The following is a 17,379-nucleotide window of genomic DNA, read 5'->3' as shown; positions in this document are numbered from 1 at the left end:
TGCCTGCCATGGCCCTGCGTGCCTGGACAGGCTTTCCTAGGGTTGCCCCCACCTGGGCGGTAGGCTTGCCTCAGTTGCATTCCCGGTTTCCGCCGTGACTGGGTCTCACCGGTGCCTCTGTCCCCGCCGCAGCCCGCAATGCCCTGGTGGTGTCCTTCGCGGCTCTGATGGCGTACTCCTTCGAGGTGACCGGATCCCAGCCTTTCGTTCTAACGGGGCACACAGCTGGGGGCCTCCCTCCAGTGCAGCTCCCTCCTTTCTCCGTGACCACCGCCAATGGGACGGTCTCGTTCGCCGAGATGGTGCAGGTGGGCAGAGCACTGGCCAGTGGGTGGCGTGGAGGCGCGGTGGCCCCTGAGCCCGCACCCTCCTCCCCGGAGCCTCCCCGGGGGCCGGAGGTCCGGGGACTGCAGAGCCCTGGGGAAGGGGGCACCCAGGGAGAACGGGAGAGTCCGAGATCGTCCACGACCCACGGGTGTCCCTGGACGCCCCACACCCGGTGCTCCTTGTCCTGTGGCCAGCCGGGCCCTGCGTGCGCGAAGCCGCCGCTCACGTCCCTCCCTCCCTCCCAGGGCATGGGGGCCGGGCTGGCTGTGGTGCCCCTCGTGGGTCTCCTGGAGAGCGTTGCTGTGGCCAAGGCCTTTGGTAAGACGCCCCGCAGCCCCCCACCCCCTGGCTCTTCCCCCGGAATGTCTGCCCTCCTGTCTGCTTGTATCTGCTCTGTTTTCAACACTGTGGTTTTATCCAAGGAAACATGTGTTTCATGTTTTAAAATCGTACGGGGGGGTGGTGGTGAAGGAGATAGGGGGGCTGGGGGGAGGCGTGCTGGGAACCGGGCCGTCCCCACGCTCCTCCGTGGTGAGCTCCGGGCCTTATGCCCTCGCTTGGCTCTCTCACACAGGCTGGTGCTCTACCGTTGAGCCCCTCCTCCACTCCCAGCCTTGTGCTGCTTAGTTGGAGATAAAAGTCTCATAGACTTTCCTGCCCAGGCCGGCCTTAAACCGAGAGCCTCAGATCTCAGGCCTCCTGAGCAGCTGGGAGGACGGGCGGGAGCCGCCAGCGTCCAGCTCCTCTGCTGCGTTTTAGATGTAACTGGCAGTAGTGACTGAACTTCAAACCTCGGCTTTAGTAACGGCCCTATGAAAGTCCGTACACTCCGGCAGCGCGCTGCTGGCCCGGCCTCCCCGTCCGCTGCCCTCCGCCCCCCCCCCCCCCCCCCCCCCCGGGACGGCTGGGGAAGCTCGCTGCCTGAGACGCCACCTGGCACTCTGTTTCCACAAGCGCCCTGCCTCTGAGTTCCCATTCCCAGCCTGCTTGTGAACGTTTTATGCCTCACGTCTTCCCGGTGGTGTCGCGATGCTTCCGGCGACACCTTTCTCGCCTGTTCTCTCTAGCCTCACAGAGCAGCTACCGCATCGACACCAACCAGGAGCTGCTGGCCATAGGTGAGCCGCCCGCGGGCTGGGCCTCCTCATCGCTCTAGTCACACTGGGCCTGCGGCGCTCACGGTGGGCTGGGGGCCTCGGGAAATGAGCCTGGACTGAAACCCCAGGTATCCCCAAGGCTCGACGTAACCCCTAGGAATAGGGAGCGCGTGCCCGGGCACCTCCCTGCGGCACTCGGGCCAGGCCTCGACGGCTCCCCCTCAGCAGGGGCTGAAGGACGGGCGGCCGGCTAGACCTGGGGGACGGGCGGCAGTCTCTACACGTCCGGCCCCCGCTCCTGCCCTCCCCCGGCGGCGGGGATTATGGGTGTCACCTGCACTGATGCAAAGCCTGGTCTCCAGCTAGACCTCGTCCTCTGTGCAGGCAGGGCAGGGGTCGGCTGGGCAGGCCAGCAACCTCATGGCGGGGCTTGGACTTGACCCTCTCAGCTCCCTTTTTCCTTTTTCTCCTCCCTCCCTCCTTCCCTCCTTCCCTCCCTCTCTCCCTCCTCTCCGTCTCTCCTCCCTCCCTCCCTCTTTTTATTTTTTCCCCCAGTCCTGGGCCTTGGACTCAGGGCCTGAGCACTGTCCCTGGCTTCTTTTTGCTCAAGGCTAGCACTCTACCACTTGAGCCACAGCGCCACTTCTGGCCGTTTTCTATATATGTGGTGCTGGGGAATTGAACCCAGGGCTTCATGTATATGAGGCAAGCTCTCTTGCCACTAGGCCATATACCCTCCCTCCCTCCCTCCCTCTCTCTCTCTCTCTCTCTCTCTCTCTCTTTCTCTCTCTCTCTCTCTCTCTCTCTTTCTCTTTCTCTTTCTCTCTTTGTGTCCTGGGGCTTGGACTCAGGGCCTGGGCACTGTCCCTGTACCTCCTGTGCTCAAGGCTAGCACTCCTACCACTTGAGCCACAGCGGCCCTTCTGGCTTTTTCCATGTATGTGGAGCTGAGGAATGGAACCCAGGGCTTCGTGCATGCTAGGCGAGCACTCTACCCCTGAGCCACCTTCCCAGCCCCATTTCTTTCTTTCTTTTTCACTCACTCGCCTGTATTTGTTTTGTGGTACTGGGGGTGGAAGCTAGGATGTCACGCACTTCGCTTGAGCCCTCTGGTTGCACTTTGGTTCTGACACGGGCTTTTTTCTAGCTTTCCCCGGCGGGCGGGGCGGGCCTGGGAGCTGCGGGCCCCTGCCGAGCGTCGCCGTCCAGGCCCCTCGTTCTGGGCCGCGTGCGGCTGGAGGGCCGGCGCTCGAGGGGCCTCAGCCTGCGCTGCTCCTCCACGGCAGGCCTCCAGCCTGGAACCCGACCGTGGTTTCCACGCCGTGGGGGCCGGCGGTCACCGTGGGGGCTGGCGGTGGGGGACGCCGCGGGGGGGGGAGGTTGTGATAACGGGGGGCTGGTGTCTCAGTTACTGGGGTCCCCTGAGGCCGTGAGCCCGGGTTCTGTCCAGTGCGGTCAGTCAGTGCCCTCCGGGATGGCCCTCACCGTGGCTCGCCCTCTCATGGAGCAGGGTGGGGGTGGGAGGAGCTTGGGGGTCCGTGGCGGGGAGCGGGAGTGGCTCTTAGAGGCCCCCCTCCTCAGCCATGCCCAGCTCTTGGAGTGCCCGCCCCCGGGGCCCCGAGGAGGCACGGCTGCCGTCTAGAGTCAGGGCTGTCCAAGGCCCCGGGCTCCACCCAGCGCCGCCTCTAAAAACCACTCCAGCTTGGGAAAGTAGGACACGAGTGGGCTGTGCTTTCTTTCCGTGGGGGGAGCGGGCGGCCTGACACAGGGCCCCCCCCACCCCCCGTGGCCCGGCCGCCACGGCCTGACTCTGCTTCTCTGTCCCCCTCCTCTGCCCCTCCAGTAAGCCTGCTTCTCCCCAGGTCTCACCAACGTGCTGGGCTCCCTGGTCTCGTCCTACCCCGTCACCGGCAGCTTCGGGCGGTGAGTGACCTGAGCGCCCTTCCCCCGCCCCCCCACCCCGCTCCCCGTCTCCCTGCCAGAGCCCCGCGGCCTCCCGGCCTCCCGACACGCAGCTCCACAAGGACAGCGGGGCCAAGTTCATTCCCGAGAGAAGGCAGAGGCGGGAAACAGCCCCCACTATGGCAGGTTGGGGTCCCAGGAGAGCAGGGACCCCACCCGCCTCCCTGGAGTCAAGAAGATGGGTTGGGCCAGGTATCTGCAGCTCGTGCCCTGTCACCCTAGCTACTGTGACTGAGGTCTGAGGATTGAGTCTTGAAGGCAAGCCCAGTAGTCAGGAAAGTCCATGAAATTCTTTGTTTGTTTTTAACCAGTCCTGGGACTTGAACTCAGGGCCTGAGCACTGTCCCTGGCTTCTTTTTGCTTCTTTTTGCACTCTGCCACTTGGGCCACAGCGCCACTTTTGGCTTTTTCTACATAGGTGGTGCTGAGGAATTGAACCCAGGGCTTCACGCATGCTAGGCAAGCACTCTACCACTAGGCCACGTTCCCAAACCCATGAAATTCTTTGTTGTGGGTCGTAGGGAATGAACTCACGGCCTGGGCACTGTCCCTGAGCCTCTTTGTGTCCAAGGTGAGCATTCTACCACTTGAGCCATAGTGCCACTTCCAGGTTTTGAGTGATTAATTGGAGGTAAGAGTCTCACTGAGGTGAGCGGGGAGCAGGAGAGGGGCTGGGAATGTGGTCTAGTGGTAGAGTGCTGGCCTAGCATGCATGAAGCCCTGGGTTCGATTTCTTGGCACCACATAAACAGGAAGAGCTGGAAGTGGCGCTGAGGTTCAAGTGGATGAATGCTAACTTTGAGCAAAAGAAGCTCAGGATTGGTGCCTGGGCCCTGAGTTCAAGCCCCATGACCAAAAAAAAAAGCCTCGATGGGGACTTTTCTGCCTGGGCTGTCTTCAAACCTTGATCCTCAGACCTCAGGCTCCTGAGTGGCTAGGATTGCAGGCGTGAGTCATTGGTGCCCTGCTTCCAGGAGATTCTTATCTCCAGATAACCACCAAAAAGCCAGAGATGGAGCTATGTATGGCTCAAGTGGCAGAGTGCCGGCCTAGAGCGAGGAAGCTGAGCAGGAGCTGGGAGCTGGTGGCTTATCCTCTGACCCTAGCTACTCAGGCGGCTGAAATCTGAGGGCTCTGTGGCCAATTAACCACCCAAAAGCAAGAAGTGAAGCTGTGTCTCAAGTGGTAGAGCTTCTAGCATTGAGCAAAACAGCGCAAGGACAGCACTCAGGTCCCGAGTTCACGCCCCAGAACCACGCACGCAAGTATGCACACACACATGTACACGTACACACACACAAGCCAACGAGCTCAAGACCTTGAGTTCAAGCCCCAGAACCACGCACACAAGTGTGCACGCACACATGCACACGTACACAAACACGCCAAATGAGCTCAAGACCTTGAGTTCAAGCCCCAGTACTTGCACAGGAGGAGGGGACAGCAGTGTAAAGGATACGTGCTTTCTGGTTTGAGCTTTTATGATCAGCGTTTGGCGGGCCCCGAGCTCAGCCCCCAGCCCAGCACAGGCCCCGGGGGATGGTGGGGGGGGGGGCGGGGGATGGTCGGCTGCAGTCGTGGACGGAGCGGGTGTGGGGATTGACAGGTTCTCTGGTGCCTTCCAGGACCGCCGTGAATGCGCAGTCAGGCGTGTGCACCCCGGCAGGGGGGCTGGTGACTGGTGAGCCCCCACCTCACTTCCCTTCCCCCCAGGTGACGGGCGGGGGGCGGGGGAGACTCAGAGAGCCCGCGGTTAGCGGGACCTCGCTCCCGGGCCACTGTGCCCTGCTGCTGGCGGCGCCTAGGAGACCCGACCTAGGCTGTGTCACCTGCTGTGGGGGAGTGGATCCCCCTTCCCCCCGGGTCCACACTGCCCCCCCCCAGGTGTGCTGGTGCTGCTCTCCCTGCGCTACCTGACGTCGCTGTTCTACTACATCCCCAAGGCCGCGCTGGCCGCCGTCATCATCACGGCCGTCACCCCGCTCTTTGACGCCAAGATCTTCAGGACACTCTGGCACGTTAAAAGTATGTCTCCGAGCCGGGCTTGGGGGGCCCACGCCTGTGCCCCCCGCTGCTCGGGAGGCTGAGATACGAGATGGCAGTTCGGAGCCAGACGGGGCAGGAGCGTCTGTGACTGAGCTTCGGTTACGGGCCCCAGAGCCAGATGTGGGGCTGTGGAGCCCTAGCCTCGAGCAGAAAGGCCCTGAGTTCAAGCCCCAGCTCACACCCACACAAACGGAGTCTTGATCCACCGTCAAGGCGTGCTGAGGGGGTGTTGGGGGTAGTCCCTGCCAGGGCGCAGCGCAGGTGGGAGGTGAGGGCGGGGGGGGGGCGCGTGGCCCCCGTTGGGGGCAGAAACTGGAAGGTGAGGGCAGGCCTGGGGGGCGGGGTCTGGGTCCTGGGGGCCCCACCAGGGCGGACCTGGGAGGTGAGGGTGGGGGGGGGCGGGGGTCTGGGCCTTGGGTGGCCTGCAGAGGCAGCCAGGAGCTATGGGGAGACGTTAAATCATGGGTCGGGATCTTTGTGTTATTGTTCACCGCTAGGACAGTGTTCAAATGTATGGCTGTGACCAGCACCGATGGCTCCTGTCTAATCCTAGCTGTTTCAGGAGGCTGAGATCTGGGGGTCTAGGTGTGTGTGAGGCTCACGCCTCTACTTAATCAGCAAAAAAACCACAAGTGGAGGCCTGGCCAAGTGGTAGAGGCTGAGGCCCGGGGCTGCCCCAGGCCGGGCAGCCTCCTGTGCGCTGCCCCCGGGGTGCTGGGCTGGGAGGAGCGGACGGCTGGCGTGGGGGGGGGGGGGCAGCAGGGCGTGGAGCAAGGAGAGCCGCCCCCCTGAGCCGCCCCTGCCGCAGGGCTGGACCTGCTGCCCCTCGGTGTGACCTTCCTGCTGTGCTTCTGGGAGGTGCAGTACGGCATCCTGGCCGGCACGCTGCTGTCGCTGCTCTTCCTCCTGCACTGGGCAGCCAGGCCCCACACCCAGGTGCGCCCCGGAGGGGGGTGGGGGGGGGATAGAGCCCTGGCTGAGCCGCCCCTGGGCCCCAAGGCCTTCCAGGACTCACTGCCGCCCTTTCCCTCCAGGTGTCCGAGGGGCCGGTGCTGGTCCTGCAGCCGGCCAGTGGACTGCACTTCCCCGCCATCGAGGCCCTGCGAGAGGCGGTCCTGCGGCGGGCTCTGGGAGGTTACGGGGGCGGGGCGGGGGCGGGGCTCTGGGAGGTACAGGGGCGGGCAGGGGCGGGGGCGGGGCTCTGGGAGGTGCGTGGGCAGGCGGGGGCGGGGCTCTGGGAGGTACCGGGGCGGGCGGGGGCGGGCTCTGGGAGGTACGTGGGCGGGCTGAGCTAGGCTGGGGTCAGCCAGGGCCCCACCACCTTGCACCCCAGCCCGGCTCTGGCTCCGTGTCTGGGAAGCTTTCTAGCCTGAAGTCTCAGGGCATCGTTAAGCAGTGTCCCGCAGTTTCCTGGGGGGCCCTGGTCCCCCATTGCTTGGTTTCAGCATTGCTGTCCGCTGTTCCCCGGCTCCCCCATCCCCTCGTCCCCCATTGCTTGGTTTTCAGCAGTGCTGTCTGCTGTTCTCTGGGGGGCCCCAGTCCCCCATCACTTGGTTTCAGCAGTGCTGTCTGCTGTTTCCTGGGCTCCCCTACTCCCCCACCCCAGTCCCCCATCGCTTGGTCTCAGCAGTGCTGTCCCGCAGTTTCCTGGGGGGCCCCGGTCCCCCATCGCTTGGTCTCAGCAGTGCTGTCCTGCCCACGGCTGGCTCTCAGGAGCCCGGGGGGCCATTTCAGGCTTGTTCTGCCTTGCCAAGCTGCAGAGTGAGTGGCACGAACGTGGGGGGCTCGGGCTGTCTCCCCAGAGTCCCCGCCGCGCAGCCTGGTCCTGGAGTGCAGCCACGTTTCCAGCGTGGACTACACGGTGGTGCTGGGGCTGGGCGAGCTCCTCGAGGACCTCCGCAAGCAGGGCGTCTGCCTGGCGTTTGCCAGCCTGCAGGTGAGCCCGGTGGCCGCCGGCCCGGGGTTCCTGGGACACCCTGGGCCCCGCCACCCCAAGAACAGAACACCCAGCCCTCCCTGCTGTGGCTCTGGCGGGGGCTCCTGACCCCGCTGGCCTTTGTCCCCCTCCTGAGGGGTCCAGGCTGACCCCTGACTGCCACCCTGCCGCGTCCAGCACTGGGATGTCCGGTCTGGGGCTGGCCACAGCTGTTGCGCGTGTTTTGCAGAGCGCCGGGCCTGGTCCTCCGGGGGCCCGTTGGTATGGAATCTCCTCTCTGGCGGCGGGCCTCTGCCTGCTTCCCCTCCACCACCTCGCCAGACACTCGGGGGCTCGGCCCTGGCGCCTGCCGCACGGTCGTGGCAGAACCTTGCCCTGGATTCAAGGGGGTCTGCCCTGCAGGTGCCCGTTGCTCCGCACCCTGCTTGCCGCTGACCTGAAGGGGTTCCAGTATTTCTCCACGCCGGAGGAGGCAGGTGCGTGGGGGGGCGTTCTCTAGTGCGTTCACACCCCATGAGGTCAGGACAGGGCCACAGGAGCCAGACCACCCTGAGGCTGGGGGATGGCACCACACCGGAGCCCCTCAAAGGCCACCCTTGTAGGGTGCCATCGCAGGGGGGGAGCGGAGGGGGATAGAGCTGGGGCCACATATCACCAACCAGGATGTAGTATTTTACCCTTCACCAGTCAGCATACAGTGTTTCTATCATTCACCAATCAGGATACAATGTTTCTATCATTCACCAGTCAATCAGGATACAGTGTTTCTGTCATCCACCAGGCAGGATACAGTGTTTTCCATCATTAGCCAATCAGGACACAGTGTTTTCCATCACTGGCCAATCAGGGACACAGTGTTTCCATCATTGGCCAGCCAGGGTACAGTGTTTATCATTCTAGGAAGCCCCCTCCTGCCAGCCCTGGAGGAGGCACTGCTCTCATTTCAGAGCTGTGTACACGTAGAACCTTAAATGTCTGTGAGATGCATCCATGTTCTTAGTGGAACCGGCCCTAAGGCTGACAGCAGGAGGGGCCTGCGGGCATGGTGGCCCAGCTGTAGGGAAAGCACCCAGCTTGGCACCCAGCAGGACAGATTCACCACCAGGAGAGAACATGCTCAGAGAGACTGTGGAGCCTGCACAGAGTTAGAGATCCGCTAGGGTGACCCCGACGCCCCCCAGTGGCACCCGTGGAGTCGCCCCACGCTGCCTTTCTCGGTGCGGGAAAACTTTATGTATGCGTTGTTGTTGTTGTTTCAGAGAAACACCTGAGGCAGGACCCAGGGCTGGGGCCCTACGAGATCCACGAGGACGGCACCCCCCGACCCCGCGGCCGCCCTGCTGCAGGCCTAGTCGGCCATCGAGGGCAGCTGGTGTGGAAAGAGCCTCCAGAAAGTTCCCGTCACTGTGACTGGATGCGGCGGGGAAAGGACGCACAGGGGACCCGGGGCGGGGCAGAGTGCCGCGTGGGGCCCCCAGGCTGCCCCTGCTGCCGGCTGGCACGGGGGCTTCCACACGAGCCTCCGAGGCGGCAGACAGGAAGGAGGGCTCCGGACCCCAGCGCCTCCCCGGTTCCCCAGTCCCGCCTCCCTCGGAGCTGGGCCCGGCCAGGGGAGGGCGGAGGAGGCAGCGGCGTCCAGACCCAGCCCTGGGGACGCAGAGAAAACCGTGTACCCCGGTGACTAAAGAGTGATTGTGTTTTTTAAAGGAAGAGATGGCTTTGATGTTTTTGCTTTTTAAAAAAGATAAAATACTTACTATAAAAAAAATGATTGGAAGCCACCTCTCCCAAGTCCCCTTTGGTAGCCACCCACCCTGACCCTCACCCCAAGTGTCAGCGCGTGGGTACGTTTGGTTTTACACGAGTGGGATCGCTTCCTACAGGGTGCTGTGTAACCCACGCTCCGCGCAGTTGGTGTGCTGTGGTTATGTGCTGGGATGACAGAAGGCTCTGGAATGTGTGACTCTTAGTGTCTGCCCTCTGTGTTGTGGTGACTTGGGAAGCCCTCTGGCCAACCTGTACCTGAGTTAGGAACTCAGTTTGGTGTCCTACTCATTCAGCCTGAGGCCCTGGCCCCAGGGTGACTGTACTTGGGGATGGGCATTAGGAAGTGAAGTGAAGAAGTATCCACCATGAAGGGATGCTGAGGTACAAAGTGGTAAACAGGCTGGCTGCCAGTACTTTGCGCCTATAATCCTGGCCACTCAGGAGCCCGAGCACTGAGGATCGTGGTTCGAGGCCAGCCAGGGCAGAAAAGTCCACAAAACTCTTATCTCTAGTTAATCAGCAAAAAGCCAGAAGCAAAGCTGCCACGCAAGTGATAGAGCACCAGCCTTGATCACAGAAGTTCAGTGACTGTTCCCAGGCCCTGGGTTTCAAGCCCCAGTACTGGCATAGTAGAACATCAGTGAAGCTGAATTAAGAAAAAAGATGCCTGGCACAGGACAAATAAAATAGGCTAGTGCCACACTTAGGCCACCGAGTGTGACTGGTCACATTTTTCTAAGTGCTTCGTTATTTTTAAGCTCTTTTCCCCTCCTGTTCCCAAATCATTCCAGGACTGAAGCCAAACTTTTCTGAGGGAGAGGGTGACACCGTTCAACAAGAAATGTACCCATTACCTTACGTTACTGTAACCACTCTGCACATCACCCTTACGATAAAATTAAATTAATTAGAAAAAAATCTTTCTGAGACTCATCTAGGAGTTAATCACCATTAATACTGCTAAGAATGTTAATCTTACCTCTAGGTCATTATTGGGCCTTTTTCTTTTTACTTTCCTTCCAAATAAGCTGCCGGGGGCCAGGCAGATTTGACTGACAGCTGTCGGATCATGTCTTTTGTGCTTGGCTGCTCTGAGCAGCCCGTGGTTGATCAGCCGCACGGATAACCTGCCATGCCGGCTGCTTGAGCTGTTCTCGGCTGTGCGCCGGCTCCAGGGAGCACCGGCAGCCTCCGCGGCTGGGGCTACGGCTCCTGCTGAGGTCAGCCCTGCTTCCGGAGACCTGGCCCCAGTCACCCCTGCCCAGAAAACCTGCACTGGCCTGGGAAGACTTCATTGACGGCTCCCACACCCCTGCTGTCCTCACAGCCTGTGATTGGTTCTCACCAGATGCAGGCGAGGGGGTGTGAGGTTTCCCTCTAAACCTTAGGGACTCTTCACTTAGGGTCCCTGACTTCCATTGCAGAATAAGAACTTCTGGACATGTCCCAAAGGTGAGAAAGCTTGGCAGAGCTTGATTAAGTAGGAGGGAATCAGGAGAGGAGCATTCTGGTCGTTTGAATTTGGGGGGAGCATTTCTCAGGAAGGCATCCATCCTGCCAAACAAATGTTAATTCTTGGGGTGAGAAATGCACCTCCCAGGAAGGAATGCTTCCTGGTGTCTCTCTTTGAAGCAAAGATAATGCTTCTGTGACTCTAAATACCGGGTTTCTGAGTTGCCTTCAGCAGGCCTCCTTTTCCTTTGTTTATTCTGCCTCAAGGCCAGTGATGGGTGAAAGCAGGGGTTTCCAGCCCACCATGGACGTGCTGCCCGGGTAAGCCGCATGCTTGCCTGGGGGCTAGCCAGCGATCTGCTCTGTGTCTCGGCGTTGCAGTACGGGATGCTAAGGCTTCTGAATGACCTGGCCTGCTGTGCTCTTTATCACAAGCAAAGCAGACTGGGGTGGATGGTTGCATGGACACCTGCAGCGAGGGCCCAGCTGGAGTCTCGGAGTCGCCAGAGGCTCGGGGCCTCAGAGCAGTAACACTAAGAAGTGGCTTAAGACACCCAGGGAGCAGCTGAGAGCTGAGGGCCTTGACACCCAGGGCTCAGAGGTGTGATCCTGGGCCAGCGTGGCCGACCGGAAGAAAATGCAAGCCACTCTGGAGGGTGCCAGCACTTTGTGAGACGCAGAAAAGCTGGGCAGAGGAGAGGTGGTGAGGAGCTGTGGGCCACAAGCTTCCGTCTCTTAGAGTTGCAGAGAGTTGCCAAGGGCAAGGGACACAGAGCACAGGCGTTCCACCTCCAGCTGCTGGGTGCTGGGACTGGGCCTGGAACAGTCTATCTGTGCCTTGGGCACCCGTAGCGATCCGCCTCCCACTTGGCAAGCTTGGGGCTGTACGCCCCTCGTTCTCAAGGGCTACCACTATAAGTGCTGGATTTGGAAATGTAGCTGGCAAGCCTCTGGAACTCAGGACCACCATGCAAAGAGAGCCAGCGGTTTGGTGACAACTGTCACCCCTTCTCATGTCCCCTCTCTGCCTCCCTACGTAGGAAAGGAGTGTAACTCAGTCACTGGTGGCCTTTCGAGTAAGTGAGCAAATTCTAATTCAAGTGCTGAGATGGGAAAGGAGCATGGAGGAGGAGGAGGGGGAGGAGGAGGAGGGGGAGGAGGAGGGGAGGGGAAGGAGGAGGGGGAGGGGAGGAGGGGGGGGGGAGGAGGAGGAGAGGGGAGGCGTGGAAGGGGAAGCGAAAGTCCAACCTAGGACAGTAAGCAGCAAACCAGATAGCAGGCAAATGAAGCCGCTGGGTGCCGGGTGGTCTCAGGCTGTGGTGGGCCTGGTGTGGGCTGTGCGGGGGGGGGGGAGGAGGAGGGAAGGGGGGCGCCTGGCCTGCTTGGTTTTCCTGACTGTGAGGCTAGGACATCTGTGGTGTTTATTGAAGACCCTTGTGGCCCGCATTCTTTTAACCCTGACAAGGGCCCCTGGCACAGGGCCAGAGGAGCATTGACGGGGATACAGGGAGACAGGTCTAGAAACCAAGTGGCTCTCACGGGCCCCCTCTGCCCCCAGCCCAGGCAGGCTGGGCCGCGGCAGCAGCGAGGCTGAATCCGCCTTCCTGTGCCGCGCCTGTTGACTTGACCGGAATCAATGTGAGCGTTGTCTCCGCCCTGCCTCGCCCGCCACACAAGCCCTGCACACAGCAGCGGCAGGCAGAGACTCGAGCCTGCGCGGCCACCACCCGGCGGCTGCGCCTCTCCGGGCCCACGCGCTCCCTCACAAGGCCTGCTTGTTCTCCGCGCCTGGGGTCTCCACGCACTTAGCAAAGGGCCTCGGTCAGCACGGGCAGGGCCGCGAGCTCCAGGCCTGGAGGTGGCTTTGCAGCCACAAGCTGGAGGGGGGCGTGTGTGTGTGCGTGCACGCGTGTGTGTGGCTACATTCTCACAACGGGATGCTGAGGACGAGGGGCACGGGTGGATGGCTGGGGTGGCCCAAGCTCAAGGCTCCTCTCCACACAGACCCTCCACAGCCTCGGGGAACATGGCGTCCGTCCCCTCCTCCCCCAAAGGCAGAGACGCCCCGGCTCACGCAGAGACCAGGGTCAGCATCTCATTTCCCCCGTTCCTCTGGCGCCAAGTCCTTTCCCGCACAGGCTCGTAGCGCCGGCCACGTCCCTGCATTTTTGCTTCTCGGTTTCATTTGCTAATTCTATTAGCTCACATGCATATTTGATGTTATTTGGTGTGCCTCTCTTTCTCCTGAAGTACAGATGCCAGATCTACGCGAGGCCATCTTGGCATCTTAATAGAAGGCGGGGACTTTCTGAGAGCCCCGGAGGTAGCAGAGGACAGTCCTTTGGATGGCAGATGTGTTGTTAAGCTCCGAGTTAGTCTTGCTTCCCCTGGACCCACAGGGTCCTGACAGCCCCTCGTCCTCCTGGGTAGTTGGCTCTGCCTATGTGTAACACTTTAGTTCTGTGGTTTCTGCCTCTATAAGCTTTGTGCTAACTGCATTCATGGCTGCAGATCTACTTGCAAGAGCCAGCTTTCTAATAAACACTCCCAATTCAATCTCTTAAAGTGTGGCTTCTCTCTGATCGAATTCCTGTATAACACATACACACTCTTCTTTCTAATGCTGGTGGCCCACACCTGTAATCCCAGTTACTTGAGAGTCTGAAATCGGGAGGATTACTGCTCGAGGCTAGCCCAGGCAGGCAGAAAAGTTCTTGAGACCATCTCCCAACTCAAAAGCAAACAAGCTAGATGAAGTGCTACTTGTGAGAAGGAAGAGTACAACAATGGAATTAAAACTGAGGTTACCAGCCAAATAAATACAAACCTAGGTCAAGGTGAAGTAAGGATACTGGGTCTAACTGGCACCATTTTGGCAACATGGTGGAGGATATGGAATTGGATTTAACTGGCGCCATCTTGTCCTCTTGCTGGATGAAGGTGAAGTCTCACCCACAGGTGATGGGCAGGCCTGAATTCCCAGAGGCAGTGGTGGGGACTTGGACAATAGGTTGTAATATGGAAGTCAGATCTGGCCAGCGCCATCAGAATTGCACTATCTGGCATCTTGTCTTCTTTTGTTTTTTAAATACTTTATTGTTATTGTTAAGGTGTTGTACAAAAGGGTTACCATTTCCTAAGTCAGATAGAGGACATTTCTTTATTTTCTTATTTTTATTTTTTGCCAGTCCTGGGCCTTGGACTCAGGGCCTGAGCACTGTCCCTGGCTTCTTTTTGCTCAAGGCTAGCACTCTGCCACTTGAGCCACAGCACCATTTCTGGCCTTTTTCTATATATGTGGTGCTGGGGAATTGAACTCAGAGCTTCATGTATACAAGGTAAGCACTCTTGCCACTAGGCCATATTCCCAGCCCCTGGCATCTTGTCTTGATGGTGAGCCTGAATGAAGGGAAGTCCCATCCCCAGGTGATGGGTGTTCTTGAATCCCTGGAGACAGGGGTTGGACACTTGGCCTATTGGTTACTGATGCTGTCAGTCAAGTGCCTGGGACTGGGAGCTTCCTGTGACCCTGACCCCTGCCCTGACCCCTATTTAGGGTCAGATCATGCCATGCCACCTGGCTCCGTCTTCACATCCTATGTCCGCTCACCATGCCTCCCCCGTCAGCGCTCCATTGGAGCCGGATTGGTGTGTTGGTGCTGTTTTGGTTCTTTCTTTCCTGTCTGGCCTGTTTCCTGATAGTGTTAAGTGTCTTTGTGGGCCGCAGGCCTTGTAACAACTGGCTGCCTGCAGACTGCGAATGCTCTAATTGTAATAAGGAGGTCAGACCTGGCCAGCGCCATCATTGGCTGTTTAGGGGCGTCAGATTGACTCCATCTCAGATCAGTTAGAGAGAGCAGAAGCCCACTCCATCTTCACTAAAATCTCCCGGCCCTATCCAGGGAAGTTCCCCTTCGCTGTGATAAGATTGTGTGAACTGCTTGACCACCTGCGTCCTGGAACGTTCAAGGTTAAACCTGTGCCCTCCCATGAATCCGTGCTACAAGTCTAACTAAAATGATGGGTTGGTTCAAAACAGTTGCTAAAAGGCAGATTGTAACCCCATTGGCCACCTGCGTGTGGCAGGCTTGACCATGTGGTGTTTGCCTTTATAACCGACTCGAGCGTGGCCCAGGGCACAGGGTCCCAGCTCCCAAGTCTGGGTTGTGGGTCCTGGCCAGTCAGTATACTTTTTACTTCCCCAATGAATCCATCTTTTTACTTGAGACTGTCTCTGAGTGGTGGGACTCTTGGAAGGATGGGGGATCCCCCCTCGGACCCCTCCCTTGTGGGGACCCCATTACACTAATAAAACCTCCAAGATTTGGTCTTTCAATATGTGGCTTTTCAGATAATTTACACATATAGCAAGGCTACTGGGACTGCCAAGAACTGGTGAGACTCTTGAGCTCCCAGTGACCCTGCCCCTGACCCCGACCCTATTTAGGTCCCCAGCAGTTCAGGTGCAACTACGCGCCATTCCTCGTGTCTCCTGGCTCTCACGGTAGTGTCCCACTTCGGCTCTCCGTTAGAGTTGATCTGGCTTGTTGGCATTTCCAGCTCTTTACTCTCCACTCGTGGCTCAGTTTTTCTAAGTGTTAAGTGTATTCAAGGCTGCAAGGTTTCTGGGGACATGAATCTGCCTGCAGTCACTGTTTTTTTTTTTTTTTTTTTTTGGCCAGTCCTGGGCCTTGGACTCAGGGCCTGAGCACTGTCCCTGGCTTCTTCCCGCTCAAGGCTAGCACTCTGCCACTTGAGCCACAGCGCCGCTTCTGGCCTTTTTCTGTGTATGTGATGCTGGGGAATCGAACCTAGGGCCTCGTGTATCCGAGGCAGGCACTCTTGCCACTAGGCCATATCCCCAGCCCTCTGGTTTTCTAATAAAGGCTCCCAACCTGACCTCTCAAAATGTGGCTTCAGCTCTGTCTCCCAGTTGAATTCCCATAACACAAAGGCCTGGCCTAACTTGGGGCCGTGGGTGAGGTTAGCATCTCGCCGGGCAGTGTCTACCCTTCCACAGAGTGGTCAGGATTTTACCATGTCGGAGGAGAGGGCAGTTCTGCAGCCGGGCCCCACTGCAGCTTCCCAGGCCTGGTAACTGTAGGCACCCATCACAGCTGTCCCAGAAGACCACGCAGACCCGTCACTCACCTACAGGACAAGGAGGTTCAGAAGGAGACTCTCCCCACGGGAGTGGGAGCAATATGGCACCTGTCCCTAATCCAGAGCACCCTCCTAACACCGGGGCTAGAGGCGGGGCAGGGGGAATGCCCACCTACCCGGGAGGGCTGGATGGAGCTGAGGTTTGGGAGGAGGGGGACCGCTGGCACAGCTGGGGGGCTAGGGCACAGCTGCTCCGGGGAGAGCAGTGGGAGGGGCTGAGGACCCGATATAAATGGGGGGGGGGAATGCGAACAGTAACAGCATTTAGATGGAGGGACACTTAGCTGCTTTGTTAGTTGCTCCAAAACTTCCACAAAAAACCTGCTTCTGTGTGGGACACTGGCTAACTCCCCCCTCCCTCCTTCACCCCTCACCCCCCGGGGGTGGTTGTGCCAGGCCTCCAGGCCTGTTCCCCACTGGCTACTCTGGCTTCCCATCTCTTTCCTGGCCCGATGCCACGCTCGCGCATCTACCTTCCCTGCAGACATTTTCTTGGACTTTCCTGCCTGCGCTGGCCCGGAGCTGCCAGTCCTTCGAATCTCGGCCTCTCGTGTAGCTGGGATGACAATCGCTGTACTCAGCTCCAAGTGAAAAGGAATCTCCCCAACTTCCCTGCCAGGCAGGGCCGTGGGCTGGGTGCCTCTCCAGCTCAGCCTCCCAGTTGTCTTAGATTACAGGTGTTAGCATTTCCTGGGTGGTACCTGCCTCTCTTGGGGTGTTTCCGGTCACACCAACCCTTTTGGGTTCCAGAAGTTGGCTCTGTGAGGTCAAATCTCCAGACTCAAACCTAAGTTACCCTCTGGCGGCCCCGTTCCAGCCAGGCCCCATCCACCCATCCTGAGTTAATGAGCGGCCAGCTCGCACTCCAGGGGGGTCCTCTGCGGGGCGGGGGGTAGACCAGCAAGGACTAGCAAAGTTTCCCTCTACAAGTATAAATCTCCTCCACTGTTAGGGGTATTTATATGGGAAAGGCAGGGGGTCAAAGTTATGCAAAGATAGGTGTTTTGTCATTGCTCTACTCACTCTGGGCGTTGCTTTCTGAGTTTCTGGATGTTTGAGGCATTCTTTCCAGGTAAGAATGCATCCAGCCATAATAGAGGTAAAGAATGTTTTCGGCGGTCTGCATTTTGGGTAGGAGGTTGCTTATATTTTGGGGAGCATTTCTCTCCGGAAGGCATGCAGCCTGCCAAACAAATGTTAATTCCTGGGGTGAGAAATGCACCTCTGGAAGGAATGCCTCCTGCTGCTTTTCTTGGGAACTGGACTCTGCTTCTATGTTTCTAAATACCGTATTTCTGAGCTGCCTTCACGGGGCCTCGTTTTCCTCCATTTATCCTACCTCCTTTTCCCCCAAACAACATTGGTCCCTTAATGTGAAGGGAAACAGATGACTGCCTACCCTCTGTATTTGCTGTAAGCTTACTATATCTCATTTTCCCCTACCCTACCCTGCTTAATTTTCCCCTAAAATGACTTGGTTCTCTTCATCCTTGTTTTGTTTTCTTTCTTTTTTTTTTTTTGTCAGTCATGGGGTTTGAACTGGGGCCTGGATGCTCTTCCCGAGCTCTTTGAGCTCTTTTGCTCAAAGCTGGCGCTCTACCACTTGAGCCACAGCACCACTTCCGGTTT

General features: G+C 59.0%; 1 protein-coding gene across 2 annotated transcripts; it reads left to right on the top strand.

Annotated features, from left to right (window-relative positions):
• The first annotated feature begins 43 nt into the window (after positions 1 to 43).
• On the top strand, positions 44 to 9,086 carry LOC125366548 (sodium-independent sulfate anion transporter-like). Of its 2 annotated transcripts, none has more exons than XM_048367329.1 (11): positions 44 to 308; positions 573 to 645; positions 1,395 to 1,445; positions 3,287 to 3,347; positions 5,012 to 5,067; positions 5,271 to 5,411; positions 6,241 to 6,368; positions 6,467 to 6,566; positions 7,235 to 7,368; positions 7,598 to 7,844; positions 8,628 to 9,086. In XM_048367329.1, the coding sequence occupies exons 1-11, from the start codon at positions 168 to 170 to the stop codon at positions 9,047 to 9,049; spliced, it is 1,554 nt and encodes a 517-aa protein (XP_048223286.1). In that variant the 5' UTR covers positions 44 to 167; the 3' UTR covers positions 9,050 to 9,086. The 2 variants fall into 2 exon arrangements, with proteins under 2 accessions (XP_048223286.1, XP_048223287.1); XM_048367330.1 differs by having other exon boundaries at positions 61 to 308; positions 7,771 to 7,844; positions 8,628 to 8,757.
• Positions 9,087 to 17,379: the final 8,293 nt, after the last annotated feature.

Source organism: Perognathus longimembris, chromosome 17 (genome assembly GCF_023159225.1).
Source record: "Perognathus longimembris pacificus isolate PPM17 chromosome 17, ASM2315922v1, whole genome shotgun sequence".
NCBI classification, from domain to species: domain Eukaryota; kingdom Metazoa; phylum Chordata; class Mammalia; order Rodentia; family Heteromyidae; genus Perognathus; species Perognathus longimembris.
Note: the sequence above shows the minus strand (reverse complement) of the source record. Positions and strands in the feature narration are given on the sequence as shown.